The 21,550-nt window shown below is 39.6% G+C and overlaps 1 protein-coding gene across 1 annotated transcript in view; it reads left to right on the forward strand.

Annotated features, from left to right (window-relative positions):
- The window catches only part of traf4a (tnf receptor-associated factor 4a), a 54,947-nt gene extending 38,226 nt beyond the window's left edge, over positions 1-16,721 (forward strand). Inside the window, exons 3-7 of the mRNA XM_067451075.1 lie at positions 3,053-3,157; positions 4,989-5,150; positions 8,439-8,600; positions 12,988-13,143; positions 14,393-16,721. Coding sequence (XP_067307176.1) covers positions 3,053-3,157; positions 4,989-5,150; positions 8,439-8,600; positions 12,988-13,143; positions 14,393-15,025 — 1,218 coding nt within the window. The 3' untranslated portion in view covers positions 15,026-16,721. The remainder of the gene's footprint in view (positions 1-3,052; positions 3,158-4,988; positions 5,151-8,438; positions 8,601-12,987; positions 13,144-14,392) is intronic.
- The last annotated feature ends 4,829 nt before the right edge of the window (positions 16,722-21,550 follow it).

Below are 21,550 nucleotides of genomic sequence, written 5' to 3' on the forward strand. Positions count from 1 at the left end.
CATTTCACAGTATTACATTTTTTTTACTGTTATTTTGTTCCAATAAATGCAGCATTGGTAAGAATAAATGACTTATTTCAAAAACATCTTAAATCTTACCAACTCCAAACTTGTGAATGGTAGTGTTATTCCCATTTCTGGGAAAAGCAGCGCAAAAAAAATATTTATTTATTTATAAATATTTTATTTTCCTTACAGAATTGAAATGAAATATCCTAGAATTTGCATAAAAATGTATTTGAGGGATTTGATCATGGTTAACTGTGAAGCAACACAGTTCCGCAACAACCAATGGGAGTACAGACATTGATCCGCCACCTGATATACCTTGATAAAGCGATTGAGGATTGAGGACTTGCTAATAATTATTTTCAAACTGATGATTTGCCTTATATGTGTTATGGATATTTATTTATTCCTTTTTAATCTATGAATCTTCCAAAAATTCTCAGTCGTCGACACGTTGTGTGTATGACGGGATGGCACAGTTGGAAGATTTTATCTTAGTTTGCCAGAAAATCTGTCAATGGAAATTAATTTGTGTGTGTGTGGTTGAGAGGGTGAGGGGGGGCGGCTCCGTATGGGATGACATGGGTGGCAAACGGTCACGTCTTCAGTGCTGCCTCACGTGCTGCTGTAACACAGCAGATCTGTGTGTGTATGTAAATCCTGCCGGCAGCGGATTTGGGCTGATTGGATGGAGTGCCGTCTCATCCTTCATCGACTTTATGGCTGAAGGGAAGATGCAATAGCCGCTGGATGCGACGTACACACAGCCGCACGTGTACACGCTCGTTTCACGGGGCTCTAGTTGAGGCCATCCATCTCCGTGAAATTTAATTTGATCGTGCAGCAGTGCATTTGTGTTTTTGACAAAACATTTTTCTCTCTCAAAATCCGTTCAAACGCATTTTTTTTCATGGTGTTGCATCATTGTTATTTATGTAGATAAACGATATAAAAGCATCAATGCAAAACAGACTATGTATGACTACGAAAGAACAATCTAGATGGTCATTATTCTTTAGGCTCATCAAAGATTATTGTATGAAATTTCACTTAAAAGATGTTTGTACACATTACACAGTTATTCATTGTGTTTACTGATGGAGAAGAGCATTATAACCAGACGTATAACTTGAATTTATCAGTGTTCAGAGCCAATTTAGGTATGTGGAATGCAGTCCAGCACCTCATTCATCACAAATTTTGTGGGTATATGAATTTCTTTACCTAATTTGAATAATTACTAAATAAAGTGCTAAAACAACAGGAACAATAAACAAATCATTATTTGTGAATTTCCCCCACGCTGGCTCAAATTGTGTTGGAATTACAAAAATTTGTTGTGAATTTAATAAATCCTTTCCCAAGTGAACAATATTATGACTTATAGAAATGAAAATCTAAATTCTAAGCTAACTTTATTGATTACTTTATTTTATTATTGCAATTTGTTGTATTTTATTATTTACCATTATTATACATATTTTTTAATTTCTTTAATCTGATCAAATCTGCATAAAATATGTGGATTTGGAACCTTAGTATTGTCAAGTTGTCAGTGTGGCTTTCCGAACGCATGACAGAGATCTGAAGCAACAGTCTTTATTTTAACTTTCCACACATTAACAAAGACAACACGGTACAATTAACAGAAAGAACAGAGGGTTTATGCTGCCTTCACATGCTATCGAAAGTTTCCTACTTGTTGTGTTCAGGTGCTTTGTTGTCGGAAAGAATGGAGGACGCCAGGTTCATACTTTTGTGCGTCTTTGGAAAATGTTAGTTTAACACTATAACCATTTCAGTCATTTCCCGGTCCCGGAAAATCATAGAATCACTGGCAAACATAGCAGCACAACATGAAAGCATATTGTTTATAATCACATTCACAATAAAGGCATAAAGTAGACAATAAAGGCTGCTTAAAGGCTAAAATGGCAACAGTTTTCAGCCATACATGATCTTATTGTATAGCTACTTTTACCACACTATAGATAGTCAGCTAGCTCACTATTCTGGAATGATGGTCAACTAGATGCGATTTTCGATGTGTTTAAAATACACAATATGCTTCAAGTGATTCTTAATTTATGTAAATATGTACTACTTTAAAGACACTGGAATTGTTGTTAAAAAAAAAAACGAATTGCCAATTCAGAAATGCTTAATGCTTTGTTTAATGCTTAAGTTATAAAGTTGACAGCAGATTGGGAACATACACACACGCACACATGCATAAAGCATATATTTTGTTTTTATTTGTATTAGTGTAGAGTAATAAGTCCTATTGTCGCTGCCTAGCTTTGTAGTTGTAACATCTATGTAGAGCTAATGAGGAAATGACTGGCTCTTTCATTGCTCTCTTCACCAAATGCATTCCAATGGCTTATGACACACAAGTGCCCTGCTCCCTCCAAGGGCTCTGCCCTTCGGACTGAGGCCCTGTCCCTACTGGCACACTTAATATGTACTTTTGGTCTTGTGGACTTACAATGGCTGCCGTGTGCACGTGTCTGTAAGGTTAATGAAACAGTAGGATTTTTTTGGATTCAGAAGGGTGCTCGCGAACTCTGCCTTTGCAGTTGATATGCGCCCTCAATGTGCACTGCTCACTTCTCCACTTCGACAGTCAATGCGGTGTTATGTCACGAATGTTCGGACTTGTAGAAAGATTAAAAGGGTTTAGGGTGCCATTTGGGGCTAGAGTAGGGCATATGGATGCTCACTTCTGATTGGAATTTGCCCCAATGTGATAAACATGATTTCATTGGTGTGACGTTAAAAACTTCAGTTATTTTTACATTGCTGTCATTTCCGAGTACACAAGCACTCACACCCATCCCTATGAATGACTGTAACTGAAATGATATCAACAGACAATCCCTTTTAGTGTGGGAGAAACCACAGGCGTATACTGTGCCATAGTTAATAAGTGAGCGTTTAAATCCAGACCTCTGTCCTGTCCTTGAGTGGTTAATATATGAGTGTGTTTTAAGAGAGGAGGTAGCGTTGATTAATGTGTCCTTGGTGGAATGGTGTGTTATAGATCTATCCTGACCCTGAGCTGGAGCAGCAGATACTGGCGCTGGCCATCCGCTGTATTCACAGTGAAGAGGGCTGCCGCTGGACCGGCCAGATGAAACAGCTACAGGTAATGATGCTTTTATGACACATTCTCTTTGTCCAGTCGTTTTTTCTGATGCTTTGTAAAAATAGTAGTCCCCTAACATATCATCTACTCGCTATGGCAGTATAGAGGGTATGCACGTGACGTCACTGTCAGCCGAAGTGACTGCGATTACTCCCCCTGAGTGGTAAAAAGACTGAGGCAACATTAGTTGTCAGCGTAAATGCTGCAAAAAACACACAAAACCAGCCCCCCATTGACATCCCTATGCCCCCCTCTGTACCGAGGTAGATGGACTTGAAAGCATGTAATCTTCTCACTCAAACCATTGCCACCTGTTGCTTCTCCTACTGATCGCTTTTAGGGGGAAAAGCTGAGTTCTGCACATGCGCGAATCTTTTCTAACAAAGTGTAGACATTATGTTCATTGTGTAGTGAGATTGCGTTCATTGATTGAATGACAGATTTTAGTGATTTTAAAGGCTCTTTGCTGCTGTGTAGGCGATGTAAAAAATAAATGATTAGGCCTATAATACAGTATATTTAGAATTTGAATATAACTTTTGTTTTCCATTGTTGACAGCCACATACACGTTTCAATACATAGGCCCATCCGCATATAAATGTGGAATTCACTCTCAAAATTGTGGTAAATATTTATATATATCGAAATCAGGCTCATATAAATGTCAGGAAACACAATTCCTTGCTTCAAGTTAATATATGGATCACTGGATCTTTAGTAAGTTGTAAGGAACACCATATTAAGTCCAAGCTGTAATTTAAACTGATATCCGTTTGTTTTACTCGCGTTTTTCCCTATTAAATCCAGTCCTGCAGCAGCTCTTCTGCCACTCAGTCTCAGCTAAAGCCTAGTTCACTCTGCCCAATTTTTGCCCCGATTTTGAGTCGCAGACAGGTTTTGTGAAATCGCCGACAAATGCCCGAGATCACAGGCAAATCGGTGCTCGTGCACGCGAGTGACAATCACGCAGTGTGAATAATCACAAATATCTTTGTCGCCGACGCCGGTGAGATATTTGGCATGCTGTGAATTGCGTTCTGACAGAAAATTACATCAGCGAGGGCCGACAGCCAATGAGAGAGTGAGATACAGGGCAGCAGGAGGTTTAGGGAGGAGTTATAGAGCAGAATATCAGTATTTTAATAGATATATTTACAATTCTATCAAACAGAAACAAAGGCCAAACATTTGCACATCCAGCCACAGCACATTACAAAATAGTTTATTTACCTCAAACTGTCTTTGCAGAACACAATCCTGGCTCCCTCTGTCTCTCCAACAATTTCTTCCGCCATAATCTTTTTTCTTTTTCTCCACAAATCAGAGCACATACAATTTGAAGCAAACTTTGTGCAGTTTATCAGTTTTAATAACAATTCAAAGTCTCGCGCGAGAACTCCGGTCTGACGCACGTGTGATCTCGCGTTGTTTACTTGTCACATCGCACGTGTGTTTGGGAAACGTAGTTTGCGCACTGGAGAGAGAGTTGTCGGCGATTCTTCCTCTTGTTCAGTCATGCAGTGTGAACTCCTCTGTCGTCAAACCATCGTGCAGTGTGAACACAGCAGAGACTGAATGATACCCCAGATAGTTATGCAGTGTGAAAAGAGCAGTGACCCGACGAGTTTGAAAATCCTGCAGTCTGAACTAGGCTTAAGGGGGCGTGTTCCGGCGGGAAAGTGAGGTTAATGCATACCCTCTATTGTCTGCTAGCTAGCATTGATTTATTTGAATCCATTGCTATGTTAAAGAGATATTTCACCCTAAATGAAAAGTTGTGTCATTATAATTTAAATCACTATAAATCATACTTGTCTGTTTCTTTCCCAGAGCCACTTCTCGACCTGCGCCTTCAATGTGATCCCCTGTCCCAACCGCTGCTCCGTCAAGCTGACGCGCAGAGACCTGCCCGAACACCTGCAGCACGACTGCCCCAAGCGCAAGGTCAAGTGCGAGTTCTGCGGGAGCGAGTTCACAGGAGAGGCCTATGAGGTACTGCGGTCAAACCACGTCCAAGACAGATTGTTATAGAGTGTTGCAGGCCGGTTGTAGAGTCCTTAAACCTGTAAACAAGCATTTTAGCACGTCCGGTTCTGTCGTTCTGATGTCAGTGGGTTTTTGTGGTTTAAACAAGCGCAAAATATTTTCACATTTTATACTATGACAGAATACATTAGTAGCCTAATTTAAGCTTTTCCGTGTCTGGAAAAAACACATTCTAACTTCTTATCAAGTGGCTAAATGGGACTATGGAGCTTGTCACATTTATACTCACGATCTATTCATTCTTGAACTCATACTTTCCAACTTTTTTTTTGGAAGATTGGAATAGTTATTTTCTTCTCCGAACTGCATTTAGACTTATGGTCATTTGCAAATATTATCTTGATCAACAAAATGTATAAAAAATTATAAACCTTTGTTGGTCACAGAGCTTATTTTCTACAATAATCCAAATGTCAGTGGAAAAATCCTATTGGCCTATGTTGAGGGAACCAGGGTGACACTAACTTCATCCCTGTTTGGAATATTAGCCTTTTGGATGCATTAGCGTTCTAGCTTTCTTATTTGATTACTGTAAGTTTGTGCTCTATCATATGGATTGCTACATGAAGAAATGGACCTGTGTGGTTCTCACCATGGTGTGTAATTTCGCAATGTGTGAACTCTAAGAATTCGTAATTAGCAAATTGGCAGCTTGCTATCGTAGTAGCACAAGGCCCGGGGTTGTTTGCTAATATAGTGCCACTCCTATTTTTATACATGTAATACAAACCTCACCATGTATAAAAGAAGCATTTAAGCCTTTTAATTACATTTTATGGGGACATTTCTATTGTGTTTCGTGGGTAGGCTGCAAAATTGTGACAGTTTATGATTAAAGAACCATTTTATTTGGGATTTGCCACTTTATAGCCAGTGGTGATATTTTGTCTGTCTCTTTGTGTCATTCAATTGTTTGCAAGACAGATATGATATTACACAAGCATTATAGTTAAGGCTAGAATACACTACGTGACTTTTGGGAGAGTCTACACTAGTTGCCTAATGTCACAGCCAGTGTGCAGATTTTGTGCAGTCGTAGTTGACTGAAGTTTCACAAAGAATCGTATAATGTATGATGAGCAGAGAATCACATAATGTATGATGGGCACAGACAAACACAGATGTTGTTTGGCTTCAGACTATGAATCCATCCAGTCAGAAGATTTCAAACATGTTTGTTATCTGTCATTAGTCTCCTAGCAGGGAATTGCATGATTTTGCGTTAGTTTGTGTTTGGATCAACTCACAAGTCGATCAACTCACAAGTCTGTTAGTGAGGTGTTTAATGCACAACTGTATAATGCTCAGTTTTTCTCTGTGACTATGTACAAACTCAATATGTGTATGATTCCCAGAGACCTTTTTTTTACCTTTGGATTATACACTCTTAAAAATCAAGGTTCCATAGATGTGCCATTAAAGAACATTTTGGGTTTCACAAAGAACCTTCATGAAACCGTTCTTAAAAGAACCATTTTTTTCTTCACTCTAAAAATAAATGTTCTTTATTAGCATTTATTGTTCCATGAAGAACCTTTAACATCCATAGAACATTTCCATTGCACTAAAAGGTTATTTTTAGTGGAAAAGGATCAGATTATTCAATTATTCTTCACACTAAGAACGTAGTATTGCATCCTTCATATCTCCGAAAAGTCTTTAGTTTCATTATATTTATAAAAGAAATATGGGCTGTACCGAGTCTTTCCGGAAAAAAACGAGCACCTGGAGGCGTATCCTGTGGGCGGAGCTAAAGAATGACGAGCGCGCACAAAGCGGTGACGTCCTCAAGCGTGGAGAAGAAAACGCTAACCTAAATCAGATTCAACTAATACAGATATGATCCAGAATCAGATTCGGAGGCTGAAATAAATTGAACAGGAGAAGCAACAACAGCAGGACGTCCGTCTCTGTGGTATGTACTGTATTTAGTGGCCTGTCAACATTTGTGTGTGTGTTTACTCGCAGTTTATGAGGACATGATTCGGTTTATGGACTATTGTATGTGACTAAACCTTAGCAGTAGCAAGCAAAACGGTTTTGCACGTCAGAATTGTGTAACGTTATACATAGAACAACAATGGAGTAACCGTTGAATGACGAAGCACGCTTTGTGAGAACCTCCCCTAGGTTTATGTTTGGGTGGTTTTACAATAAACAAACTGACACCTATATTGGTCAGCTAAACAAATGTATTTAAACACACACCATAGATCGCATGCTCCATTGATAAATTAACTAACGTTATACATGATCGTGTTGTTTACTGATGTTTACTTACGTGACGATAGCCAACAACATAAGTTAGACATTTGAAGCAGTTTTACTCACCGCCTGCTTCTAAAGCAGGACCGCGAACCGCGAACGTTTATTGTCACCGCTCCATTAAAAACACACTTCTCAACGTAACTGTTGATTTGGTGAAGTCCTGTGACAGCAGTGACCGTGAAGATCCACTTTTGTGACGCGACTGAAGCGATGTTTAGCCGCTTCCCGTCATTTCTGCGTTCAGATCGGTTCAAATGCAGCGCTGCCTTCCCGGAATGCTATGCAGACATGTTGAAGTCGCTTGACATCACCCATAGAAATAAAGTGGAGCGCGGCGCGGACTATAACGACATAAGTGTTCACGGACGAGTGTATCGGCAGCTGAGCGAGTGTTTATGGGCGTGCATTTGCTCTCTCGCTCTAGTCACACGCACCCTTCCGGGTGAAGAGCCCGTACGGCCCATACAAGGACCTTCCGCTCTATCGACGTCAAACCGACCCATACTCAAAAAAAACTCTCCGAAACTTGTGAGAAACCGGAAGGAGTATTTTTAAAACAGAAATACTCCATCAAACGTCCAACATTAGTTTTTGAAACTTTGTCTATGTTTAGGATGGGAATCCAAGTCTTAAACAGTATAAAAAGTTCAGTATGCATGTAACAGCATTTCACCCCCCCTTTAAGAATGAAGTGTGAAGAACTTTTTAATAATCTGAAGAATTCCACTATAAACAACCTGTTGTGCAATGGACATTTTCTATGGATGTTAAAGGTTCTTCATGGAACCATTGAGATGGGTGTTAATGGTTCAGCAGACAAAAGAGTGTCACGACAGCGACAAAGCAGATCATTTCATTTATCCAGAACCTAAACTAACCTAAATCTTCAACACTGGTTTACTTTGCAAGCACTTCTAGTTTCTATTTTCTTTCTCTCACATCTCCATCTCCTTTCTCCTGCTTCAGAACCACCAGGGCATCTGTCCGCAGGAGAGCGTGTACTGCGAGAACAAGTGTGGCGCAAGAATGATGAGGAGACTATTATCCCAGCACACCATGACAGAATGCCCCAAACGCACACAGCCCTGCAAGTACTGCGGAAAAGAGTTTGTCTACGACACCATCCAGGTGAGAGACGGCACAGCAGACCTCTATGCCCAAATCATACAGTGCTTTGACTTAGACTGTGACGGCCTTCAGCTGTATGATGGAAAAATGGATACAAATAGTGTTTACTTGTTGAATTTTCTGTGTGCACATCCAACGCAGGGTACTAAATGAACAGTAGCCGCTCAGTGGTGAATTAAAGGGGTTTTGAGGCTCCACAGGGTGGGATGGCAGTGGGCCTGTGACTACATAAATGCTGGCTTTCATTCTAGATTCTAGGTTTGGTGCCAACCACAGCTTGGACTGGCCTTGCTTCTTTTCATAACACCTGCGTTCACACACACACAGAGATATGCATCCTGAAAACACTGTGAGATTCAGCAGCTAGGCTAACACACAAACTAGCTCTGTTGCAAAACCTAGCGCACTGCCTCGCTACATCTGTCATGGATTTTCATAAGTGACCGAAATGGAGTTTGAAGCAAATCAAACAAATAGTGCTTTGCAGTGATTTTCTGAATTTTGATGTTAGCATTTTGCTAAGCTACAAGAATAATCGCCTACTAAGCATATTAAAGTGTTAGTTTACCCAAAAATGAAAATTCTGTCATCACTCACCCTCAAGTCGTTCCAAAACCATTACTTTCGTTCATCTTCAAAACACTAATGAATTTTTTTTAATAAAATCTGAGAGCTTTCTCTCCTTCCACTGACAGCCTATGCTACTACCACTTTCAAGCCCCAGAAAAGTAGTAAATACACCATTAAAGTAATCCATGTGAGTTTAAAGGGGGGGTGAAATGCTGTTTCATGCATACTGAGCTTTTTACACCTTTAAAGACTTGGATTCCCATCCTAAACATAGACAAAGTTTCAAAAACTAATGTTGGACGTTTGATGGAGTATTTCTGTGTTAAAAATACTCCTTCCGGTTTCTCACAAGTTTCGGCGAGTTTTTTTCGAGTATGGGTCTACTTGACGTTAAATAGAGCGGAAGGTCCTTGTATGGGCTGTACGGGCTCTTCTCCCGGAAGGGTGCGCGCGCGCGTAACTAGAGGGAGAGAGAGGAAATGCACGCTGTAAACAGTCTCTCAGGTGCAGATCCAGTCGTCCGTGAACACTTATGTCGCGCCGCGCTCCACTTTATTCCTATGGGTGACGTCGAGCGACTTCAACGCTTCAGCACAGCATTCCGGGAAGGCAGCGCTGCATTTGAACCGATTTGAACGCAGAAATGACGGGAAGCTTCAAGGCATCGCTTCAGTCGCGTCGCAAAGTGGATTTCCACGGTCACTGCTGTCACAGGACTTCACCAAATCATACCAAAGAAGTGTGTTTTTGACAGAGCGGTCCTGCTTTGGAAGATGCCGGTGAGTAAATCAACTTCAAATGTCTCTGCTATTGGCTACCGTCGCATGAGTAAACATCAGTAAACGATACGATCGCGTGCTTCGTCATTCAAATGCGCTAACGGTTACTCCATTGTTGTTCTGTATAACGTTACACTATTCTGACTCTGACGTGCAAAACCGTTTTGCTTGCTACCTCTAAGGACTAGTCACATACAATAGTCCATAAACCGAATCATGTCCTCATAAACTGCACACAAAGGCCCCTAAATACAGTACATACCACAGAGACGGACATCCTGATGTTGCCGTTTCTCCTGTTCAATTTATTTCAGCCTCAGATTTGATTGTGGATCATTATCTGTATTAGCTGAGATAGATGGGTTTCTCCACGCTTGAGGACGTCACCGCTTTGCGCGCTTGTCATTCTTTAGCTCCGCCCACACGATACGCCTCCAGGCGCTCGGTTTTTTCCGGAAAGACTCGGTACAGCCCATATTTCTTTTATAAATATGATAAAACTAAAGACTTTTCGGAGATATGAAGGATGCAATACTACTCTATAGGTACTCAAGATTGACATGAGATTGACTGAAACTGAGTGTTTCACCCCCCCTTTAACCTCGATTTTATAAAGTTAAAGGGGGGGTGAAACACTCAGTTTCAGTCAATCTCATGTCAATCTTGAGTACCTATAGAGTAGTATTGCATCCTTCATATCTCCGAAAAGTCTTTAGTTTTATCATATTTATAAAAGAAATATAGGCTGTACCGAGTCTTTCCGGAAAAAAACCGAGCGCCTGGAGGCGTATCGTGTGGGCGGAGCTAAAGAATGACAAGCACGCAAAGCGGTGACGTCCTCAAGCGTGGAGAAACCCATCTATCTCAGCTAATACAGATAATGATCCGGAATCAAATCTGAGGCAGAAATAAATTGAACAGGAGAAACAGCAACATCAGGACGTCCGTCTCTGTGGTATGTAAGTTACTGTATTTAGTGGCCTCTCCACATTTGTGTGTCTTTACTCTCAGTTTATGAGGACATGATTCGGTTTATGGACTATTGTATGCGACTAGACCTTAGAAGTAGCAAGCAAAATGGTTTTGCACGTCAGAATACTGTAACGTTATACAGAGAACAACATTGGAGTAACCGTTAGCGCATTTGAATGGCGAAGCACGCGATCGTGTCGTTTACTGATGTTTACTCATGCGTCCGTAGCCAAAAGCGGAGACATTTGAAGAAGTTCAACTCACCGGCTGCTTCCAAAGCAGGACCGAACCTTTATCGCTGGGACTGCTCCGTCAAAAACACACTTCTTTGGTATGATTTGGTAAAGTCCTGACAGCAGTGGCGTGTAAATCCACTTTGAGACGCGAGTGAAACGATGTTGTGAAGCTTCCTGTCATTTCTGCGTTCAAATCGGTTCAAATGCAGCGCTGCCTTCCCGGAATGCTGTGCTGAAGCGTTGAAGTCGCTCGACGTCACCCATAGGAATAAAGAGAAGCGCGGCGCCACATAAGTGTTCACAGACGACTGGATCTGCATCTGAAAGACTGTTTACGGCGTGCGTTTCCTCTCTCTCGCTCTATTCATGCGCGCGCACACCCTACCGGGAGAAGAGTCCGTACGGCCCATACAAGGACCTTCCGATCTATTTAACGTCAAGTAGACCCATACTCGAAAAAAACTCTCCGAAACTTGTGAGAAACCGGAAGGAGTATTTTTAACACAGAAATACTCCATCAAACGTCCAACATTAGTTTTTGAAACTTTGCCTATGTTTAGGATGGGAATCCAAGTCTTTAAAGGTGTAAAAAGCTCAGTATGCATGAAACAGCATTTCACCCCCCCTTTAAGCAAGTTCTTTTGTTTGTGCATAAAAACACAATTTACCACTTTATTTACAAAATATCAATGTCTAACGGCCCAATAAATATAAATAAATAATATATGCGCAGCTTGTTTCAGAGTGATGTGCGGTACTTTTTTCTTTTACACATGAGGAGCTCATGATCTGGTGTTTTTAGTGTCACTTATAAACTAGCTACTGTCAACAAAAGAGAAGTGGTTTTCTGGCTAAATAAAAGCTCAATGGCTTAACGTTTGAACATGAAGAAATTAAGACAGCTATAAATATTAGAATTGTAATTTTAGATTTGTACTGTAAAATAAATTCATTATTATATTTTTTGTAATTACTTGATTTGTTTTATTGCAAAATATTACAGTCATTCAGTAATAGTTTAGTGAAAAATGTTTGCAATAATAATAATAATAATAATAATATAAATATAATCATATTTTATTATTATATTCACATTGATACAAAACCATACAAATTTAGCCCTTACAAAGAAGCACAGCAAACCTTGAGTTTTTTTAAATTACATTTTAGTAATGACAATTTATGTCAGAAATATCACATTTTGATACTCTACAGTCTTAAAGGAAAAATGTATATATTTGTGTGGATTCGTAATTTTTTTATGTTTACATTTCCCTTGTGTTATCCTTCATCTTGGACTTTACTGAGCACATTGCATTTAAATGGATACATTTAATGCCGCCTCCGAATTTGTTCAAATGAGGGATATTAGGAGGCGGCATAATTAAGTCGCCTACCTTTTTGCACAGCGCTTTGTGTTGTGAATGCATATGATGCCTTAAACTACTGCCTCTGTAGGCACTCATAGCTTTTGGAACAGAAAAACTAATCTTTTAATTTTCTCATACGGAGGAGGATTCACATTTCGTGTGTTTGATGCATAATTTCTTACTTTATGACTAATATTTGGCCAATGTTCCTCATAAAACCTAAACAATCCAAAGCCTAAACGTTTATCAGTGTGTGAACTGAACCCATGACTTTGGTGTTCCTGGTGTCACGCTACAGGAACACGAGTACAGCGAGTCTTATAGATGATCTCATGATGATTTTATGAATCCATGCATATTTTAGTTCTCACGCTTCAGTGCTCAAGCTGTTATCGCTCAAGAAATCACAGCACAACCTACAGATTCACGTCAATGCTGACTGTTGCCTTTCATCCCTCAGAACCACCAGTACCACTGCCCTCGCTTTCCTGTGCAGTGCCCTAATCAATGCGGCACGCCAAACATTGCACGCGAGGATCTGGCGAACCACGTGAAGGAGAGCTGTGGCAGCGCGCTGATCCTTTGCCCCTTTAAGGAGGCTGGCTGCAAACACAGAGTGAGTCCTGCACTGTAACTGCCCTTTGCAGTTTTCCTTCCTCCACACCTGTCTGTGTCAGTAAAACATTTCTTTGAAGCTTATAGTTGGTTCCTGTTTTTAAGGACGGGCTGTCTGCTGTGAGATATCATATTTGCTAGTTTTTGAGATCAAGAGAGTTTGGGGAAATAAGTTTTAATGCACTTTGCAGGCATCACTGTCAGCATCTTTACTATGGCATGTTCTCCTCCTGTCTTTACTTGCAGAATATAGATCTTCAAAAATGGAACGGTGCTAGTAAAATGTTTTTTTTTTTTTTTAAAGAAATTATCAATTTATTAATTAAAAAAAATATATATATATAAAATATAAATAAATCTATTTTCAAATGAAAAATACATTTAAAACGTTTTTGTTTAATTCATTATGTTTATACGTTTTGTGAAATATAACAGTAAAATAATAAATCATTTATTTACATGTTTTTTTTTATTAATAACTTGAAAAATAGTAACAGTAAAATAATGAAATAATCAATTTTCAAATGGACAAATAAACATATTCCAAATTGAACATTAAATTTTAAGTACTTGAATTAGTTTAAATGTAACGGTAAAATAATTTTTTAATAAATCACTTTTCAAATTGACAAATAATCAAAAAACGTAATTGTAAATGCTTTATATTCTTAAATGGTACATTTCAAATGATTAATTAGTTTTAAAAAGTGATATATTTACATTTTTTGTTCATTAATACATTCAAAATTGTAGGAAAATGTTGCAGTAAAATAACGAATTAATAAATTACTTTTCAAATGGAAAAATAAATGGACACATTACATCTGTTTATATAGTTTGTGTTTCAAATTTTAGTTAGATGTAACATTTAAATAAGCACATTTCAAATTGACAAATTAGTAGATATTTTAAACAGTTTTTATTTAATTAATCATAAAACATTTAAACATTTTTAATGTTGCATTAATGATCTATTTATGTATTATTTAGCTACAGTTTTTGAAAACATCAATTATATAAACATTTTTAAACGTGCTTGTTGAGTTTTGTAAGCTTGAAAACGTTATTTATTTACATATTTTTGAATTAATATACGGATACATCAATTAGTGTCAAATTAAATGAGGTTTACAATGATGATCAAGATCTATAGTGATAGCATTGTGCAGATCAAAACAAGAAGAGCACATTTTAGTCAGCACTCAAATTCACATTAAGCTTATGTAAATGTTCTATGCTCTGGTTTATAGTGCCCAAAGATGGCAATTGGACGACACCTGGAGGAGAGCACGAAATCCCACCTAACCATGATGTGTAATCTGGTGGGGCGGCAGCGGCAGGAAATCATGGAGCTGAGACGCGAAATGGAGGAGCTGTCGGTGAGTCACGACGGCGTTCTCATCTGGAAACTGACCGACTACTCGCGCAAGCTGCAGGAGGCCAAACTCCGCAACAATCACGAGTTCTTCAGCCCGCCTTTCTACACGCACCGCTACGGCTACAAGCTCCAGGTGTCCGCGTTCTTGAACGGCAACGGCAGCGGAGAGGGCTCGCACCTGTCCATCTACATCCGTGTGCTGCCCGGCGAGTACGACAACCTGCTGGAATGGCCCTTCTCCTACAAGGTGACCTTCTCGATTTTGGACCAGAGCGACCCGTCGCTGTCCAAACCTCAGCATATCACGGAGACCTTCAACCCTGATCCCAACTGGAAGAACTTCCAGAAACCGTGCAGCACCCGGAACTCGCTGGACGAGAGCACGCTGGGTTTCGGCTACCCTAAGTTCATCTCGCACGAGGAGATCAAGAAGAGAAACTACATCCGGGACAACTCCATCTTCCTCAAAGCTTCCATAGAGATCCCACAAAAAATCATGGCCTGAGGACGTTTTTTGAGGCGTACTGTCTTTATGGACCCTTCTTCCTCTCAGAAACTCTACCGAAAGACTCAGAGCACGTCTATTTGGTTATTTGGCTGGTTTTGAGGTATCTACATGTAGAAGTGTTTCGCAAAATCATCACTTTAAAACGTTTTGGATTTGCTTTCTAACACTCTCCTCCTCAATTTACAGCAACGCCTTTGGACATTCAGTAGTGCCTAGAACATTTATTTGAAGTTAAATGTTATTTTTAAAGCGTGAATTATGTTATTTCTCTCACAAATGTCAAGTGAACGCTCGAAGCGGACTGTGAAAGGCTATTCGTAACCTTTGCACTTTGAGAATGTTCTCCGGAGAGCTCTGCGACACGATGGTGTACACGCACTAACCCTCTTTTTACCCTTTTGTGTACACACTTTCGTCCAGCAACGGTCCTTGATAAGGAACACGACGAAAACTCAAAAGAACGTTGATTTCTTGTTTGACTCGTTTTAAGTAAACTAACAACAGCTGTGAACTAAATGTAGCTTAACTCGCTCTAGCGGTTCGAGACTTGTTTCGACACAACGGTGCATAGTAGTGCTTGAAGATACGTTATGTTTTTCAATACTAGACAACGTTTGGGACAGATTCCGAGGTGCTAAAGCATGGTGGCAAGCTTTTTTTTCATTATTGTACAGTGGGAAACGGCGCTCCGGTTGGGATCGAAAGCCATGCGAGAGATTGTTTACATTCAGTCTGTGGGTGTTTATGAGGGTTGCATTCACAGGTCACATGTTCTATGACGCGGACCAGTTTTTTTTGTACTGTATAACTGTATTCTTAACCAGCGTGCGAGGGCTTGCGGCGGACAGACGAGCAAAAGGAACCAAATTTTTTCTAATATGTGAAAAAAAAAGTAAATGTGAGCAACCTGTTGCGTCGGTGTCATAAACAGAGGAGAATTTTGAATGTGAACTCCAGTCTCACATGCTCAGTTGACTCTTTCTGTTCTTTTTCTTACTCTGTCGGTCGCTGGCAGGTGATGAATAGAAAAGTGCGGGCACTCGCGACGGCCGCCCAAAAGCGCGTCGAGTGCGAGGGCGTCATATTCGAGTGGCGCTGGTAGCCATGGTTACCCGTGCCTGTTAGAGCAGCGTGTGGATGAGAGGAGAGTTCTTCCATGTGCCTGAGGAAGATGAGCCTTGTGCAATATGGCTGCCATTGCTCCATACAGACCAGTGGAGGACTTTGTCGATAGTTATTATATATTATATGTGAATACTAATAAAAAAACATGCAAAAGCACATTCTTCTTCACATTTAATCTTGCTATACCAGCTAATATTTTGCAATGATTTTGAGAAAACCTGAAAAAAACAAAACAAACAAAAGACATTTTTGCTAAGATTCTGTATTTTACAAAGTACTTCAGATGTTTTCTACAACTCTTTTTGACGATGAGTTTCGGGGGGCTGTACGTTGACGTTTTATGGACCCTTTTTATGTTTCACCTTTGTGGCATTTGCTCAATCATTTTGTTTTGTCTGGTTTGGATTTTGCATACTATGTCTGTATTATTTCCTCTTGAGAAGTATTTATTTTAAAGCGCCATGACATAAGCTTGACGAGAAATGGTGCAGATGTTTTATATGTTGATTTGAGGATTGCTTGTCAGATATCACTTGAAATAAAACAATGTCTACAAGGTGTGCTCTGATCAGGCGTCGTCTCTTAAATGTTGCTGAAAAAACCCAGCTGAGCTTTCAGTGCGTCTCTCGTGACAGCCGACATCTCGCACGTTTACCAATCCCGCAGGAGCCGCCCACAAGACCAGCAACACAAAGCTTTTGTAGAAGAAACGGCTTGCAGTTGACCGAAAAAGAACGGCATATTCTCCAATTTAGTCTCAACTAACTTCCTTGTTCAGACTGTCAGTCCAAATCCAATGCTTGTGCATATCCGATTGGAAGGCAGTCATATACTGAACAAGTGTGAATGGCAAAAATTAAGATTTACAAATCCTTTTTTTATCATGTTTTTGGGCTACATCATATGTGGTTTAAAATCCTATTCAAAACAGATTTCTGGAAATCTGTTTCAGTCTGAGGATCTGGTTGAAAAATGTTTTATGCGGTTTGGCCAGCACATTTGGGGGGCCTGAAAACCCAAGTTTTTGAAAACGGGTTTTAAAGATCAAGGTTTTGTCTTGTCCTGTCTCCATGTACAAACAAAAACGCAAATCTGTAAAAAAAACAAAAAAAAAACATTGACGTCATGCGTATGCATGTTATTGGTTCATATCAAGCGGCAACCTCCCCCAGTTTCTGTTGAAGCCAATACGGAAGAAACAATTCCTCGACTGGCCACTAGGGACAGGCTCCAGAAGGGAGCAGAATCTCATTGAGCCCCATGTTAAAATGCCCAACTTTACAGCAGAAAAATACATGTTTACAGCCTGATACAAAAAGGGCTAATTTTGCCCTTTAGGACAACTGTGAGGGGGGTGAATTTTTTATAACTATTTTTTTTTACATTATATAAAGCCTTAAAGTTCTGCATATTTAAGGATGTGGTCACTTTGAGTGACAGGTGGATAGCCATTTATCCGCAGTCTATTAGTCATCACGTCACCTCAGCTCCGCCCACATCCTGCCTCTTTGCCTATTTTCTGTTATCCGGGCATGACTCGTGATGGCGCGCTGCCAAGATGGCAACGGCCAGCTCGACCCTACTGTACACCCTAGTGTACGCAAGCTTCAGAATCTTATGGGTGATGTCACGGACACTACGTCCATATTTTTTACAGTCTATGGTTCATATGTGTGTTACGTGTTCACAGGTGTTTCTTGACAAAACGACATCACCAATTACTGGCCTGGCATGCATAATATATGGCATACAGCCTTTTTTAGTCATTTTCGCAGAGCCGTGTGAACAGGGATCACTTTGACAACGTTGTCGTCTGTTTTTAGTACATCCTTGTCTTGTAAACATACCCTGACTCGGACCACTCGAATTGAATTCTGCATGGTTTTTGGCTACGTTCAAACTGTCACTCGAAATCCAATTATTTGTGTATCCGATTGGAATCTCTCCGCCGGTTCCAAAATATGTCTCCTGTTATATTGTCATTTTCTACAACACCACAACCTTGTTTCTGCAGCGACTTTCAGCATGTTTCATATCAGAGCATCTGACATTTTTGTTTTACATGGAGTAAGTCACATAAACCCATGAGAGGGGTCACACTGAAACATTTTTAAAAAATGCGATTCTGGCCTTTCAGATTTGCTAAATCTGATCTGAACAGTTGTGAGACAGTGTGGACGTAATAATTTAGACCAGATTGCATTCAAATACACAAATAATCTGATTTAAACTGACAGTATGTTCACAATAAGATAAAATAAAATGATGTTGTTCCCATGGTTTAGATTTGGGAATAACAGGGAGTTATCAAATGAAAACTTCTATTGTGAATATAGATTTTCTAGTTGCACTTAGCTCTGAAATATTGCATCAGCTGCTCTTGTGGAGCCCAATCTCTATTAAATTATTATTTAAAAAAACTTTATTCAGTGATCACAAACCGCTGGAAAAGTTATGGAAATGCATTGGTGAAAAGGTGTAGAAACCCTCAAAGGTCTTTACAGCTACAGTTTGGCTAAAATGGCTTACAATGTCCCAGCCTTTATTTTATTCTCTCCATCTCCAAACAGTCATGATGGGTGCCAAGTCTGCACAGTTTTTTTATTGCTTTGTTTTAACAATAAGTGAAAGGGGGCTGTATCTCATTACTACCCTCACAACGCGGCTCCATGTGCTGATCTCCTCCAGAGATGAAGGGGGAGGAAGTGAAGCAGACACGTGCTCAACTTTGATGTTGTGCCAGAGGTTTTCTCTGGACTCTGTACGGGTGTATGGGAGGGTTTTTCTTCTTTTTTTGAGACTCATAAGTCCCCCAGAGGAGAAAAGCTGTGCAGTTAAGACAGGCCAACCCTGAAACATTACTTTAAAACTCTGTTGAGACCTAAAAGTTAGTTTGAAATTTGTGTTCTAACAACTGTTTACGACACTTAGAAATAAGAAAGATAAGAAATAATGTTTCTTAAACAGCAAATCAGTATATTAAAATTATTTCTGAAGGCATAACATTATGTCCACGGACAGGTGAAGTGAATAGCACTGAATATCTCATCATCACATCACCTGTTATGATGGTGAGATATATTAGGCATCAAGTGAACATTTTGTCCTCAAAGTTGATGTTTTAGAAGCAGGAAAATTGGGCAAGAGTAAGGATTTGAGCGAGTTTCACAAGGGCCACATTGTGATGGCTAGACAACTCGGTCAGAGCATCTCCAAAACTGCAGCTCTTGTGGGGTGTTCCTGTGCAGTGGTCAGTATCTATCAAAAGTGGTCCAAGGAAGGAACAGTGGTGAACCGGCAACAGGGTCATGGGCGGCCAAGGCTCACTGATGCACGTGGGGAGCGAAGGCTGGCCTCTGTTGTCTGATCAAACAGACAAGCTACTGTAGCTCACATTTCTCAAGAAGGTAGAAAGGTGCCAGAATACACATTGCATCAGTTTGTAGACATAGATGCAGCCCAGTCAGGGTGCACATTCTGACCCCTGTCCACTCTCAAAAGTGCCAACAGTGGGCATGTGAACATCAGAACTGGACCACAGAGCAATGGAAGAAGGTGGCCTGGTCTAATGAATCATGTTTTCTTTTTCATCACATCAATGACCGGGTACGTGTGCGTCATTTACCTGAGGAACACAACCAGGATGCACTATGGGAAGAAGGCAAGCTGGCAGAGGTAGTGCGATGATTTAGGCAATGTTCTGCTGGGTATCCTTGGGTCCTGCCATCCATGTGGATGTTACTTTGACACGTACTAACTACCTAAGCTTTGTTGCAAACCATGTACACTCTTTGATGGTAAAGGTATTCCCTGGTGGCTGTGTCCTCCTTCGGCAGGATAATGTGCCCTGCCACAAAGCAAAAATGGTTCAGGAATGGTTTGAGGAGCACATCAGACATCAATGAGTTTGACATATTGACTTGGCCTCTAAATTCCCCATATCACAATCCAATCGAGCATCTGTGGGATGTGTTGAACAAACAAGACTGATCCATGGAGGCCCCACCTTGCAACTTACAGGACTTAAAGGATATGCTGCTAACATCTTGGTGCCAGATACCACAGCACACCTTCAGGAGTCTTGTGGAGTCCATGCCTTGACAGGGCTGTTTTGGGAGCAAAAGGGGGACTAACACAATATTAGGAAGGTGGATATAATGTTATGCCTGATCAGTGTGTATGCTTAAATATTTTAAGTATTTATAAGTATTTTGTCTATTTATACTGTGTATATGATATTAGATAATTTTTTTAAATAATATTTATAATATATTATAATTTCACTAAGAAAGTTGACTTGCACATGTTAAGAAACCTGAACTCTTTTTTAAAAAGTGGATGTGAAAATGGGGGTTTATAACGTACAAACTTTCTGTTTTAGGAAATCATATTTACATATTTCATGACATTATACTAACTGAAAGTGAGTGTTCGGTCAGGGTATATTCTGGCAAACCGTTTGCCAATCACGTCTAGCAATAGGCAAAGCAAACAGTTGTACACGCCGTATACGAACACGTGATGGATAACTCGGCAAGCAAATCATTCGTTTACTTTTTCCCAGCGCGATTATTGATGAAGGAATTAAGTATAAGAGAATGAAGCAGCAAGAGGCGGGGTCAACAGTCAATAATTTCAAAGTTAAAGTTCGTAACTCAGCATTATATCATTATGCCACCAGAGCACGTGCAGCTGTAGCAAAGTATTATTGAAAGTATTAATTAAAATAAATAAATAACATTGAAGAATTATCTGTTTACTCCATTTATGACCATTTTTAAATGCCCATACTTTATTTAAACTAAATGATTTTACTCAAGTAACCTAGAGGTTTTAATGAATATGTAGCTATCTATAAAAATAGGATATTTGTTATGTACAACTTTCTTGAATTATTGAAATATATATATATATATATATATATATATATATATATATATATATATATATATATATATATATATATATATATATAGCTACAACAGAGTGCAACAGTTTGTTCTGGAAGTAAAAACAAATTTTCTCCATAGGGAAATAGATTTTTAATAATATATTTTAAGCCTTTAAAGACAGGTCTGCTGTGGTATTTGCTCCTGCCGAAGCAATCAGTTTACATTGCAACAGTAAAATATGCAGCAAATTAGAAATTCAATGCAAAAAAAATAGCTCTTTAGATCTGCTCTCTCCCATGAAGCAATGCAAATAACAATGGTAATGTTTATGTGCATATATATATTCGTGTGTGTGTGTCTTTTTGTCTTTCAAATACATTTTTTGTCATTTGTATTGTGATTCACATCGTAGCTGTTAGCCTGCTTCATGTCTTATAATGGTTAGTTATTATTTATTTTTTAATGAGTGGAAAAAACACTTCCAGAAACCAGCATTTTTGAAAAA

This window comes from Pseudorasbora parva, chromosome 8 (assembly GCF_024679245.1).
Source record: "Pseudorasbora parva isolate DD20220531a chromosome 8, ASM2467924v1, whole genome shotgun sequence".
Taxonomy (NCBI): Eukaryota; Metazoa; Chordata; class Actinopteri; order Cypriniformes; family Gobionidae; genus Pseudorasbora; species Pseudorasbora parva.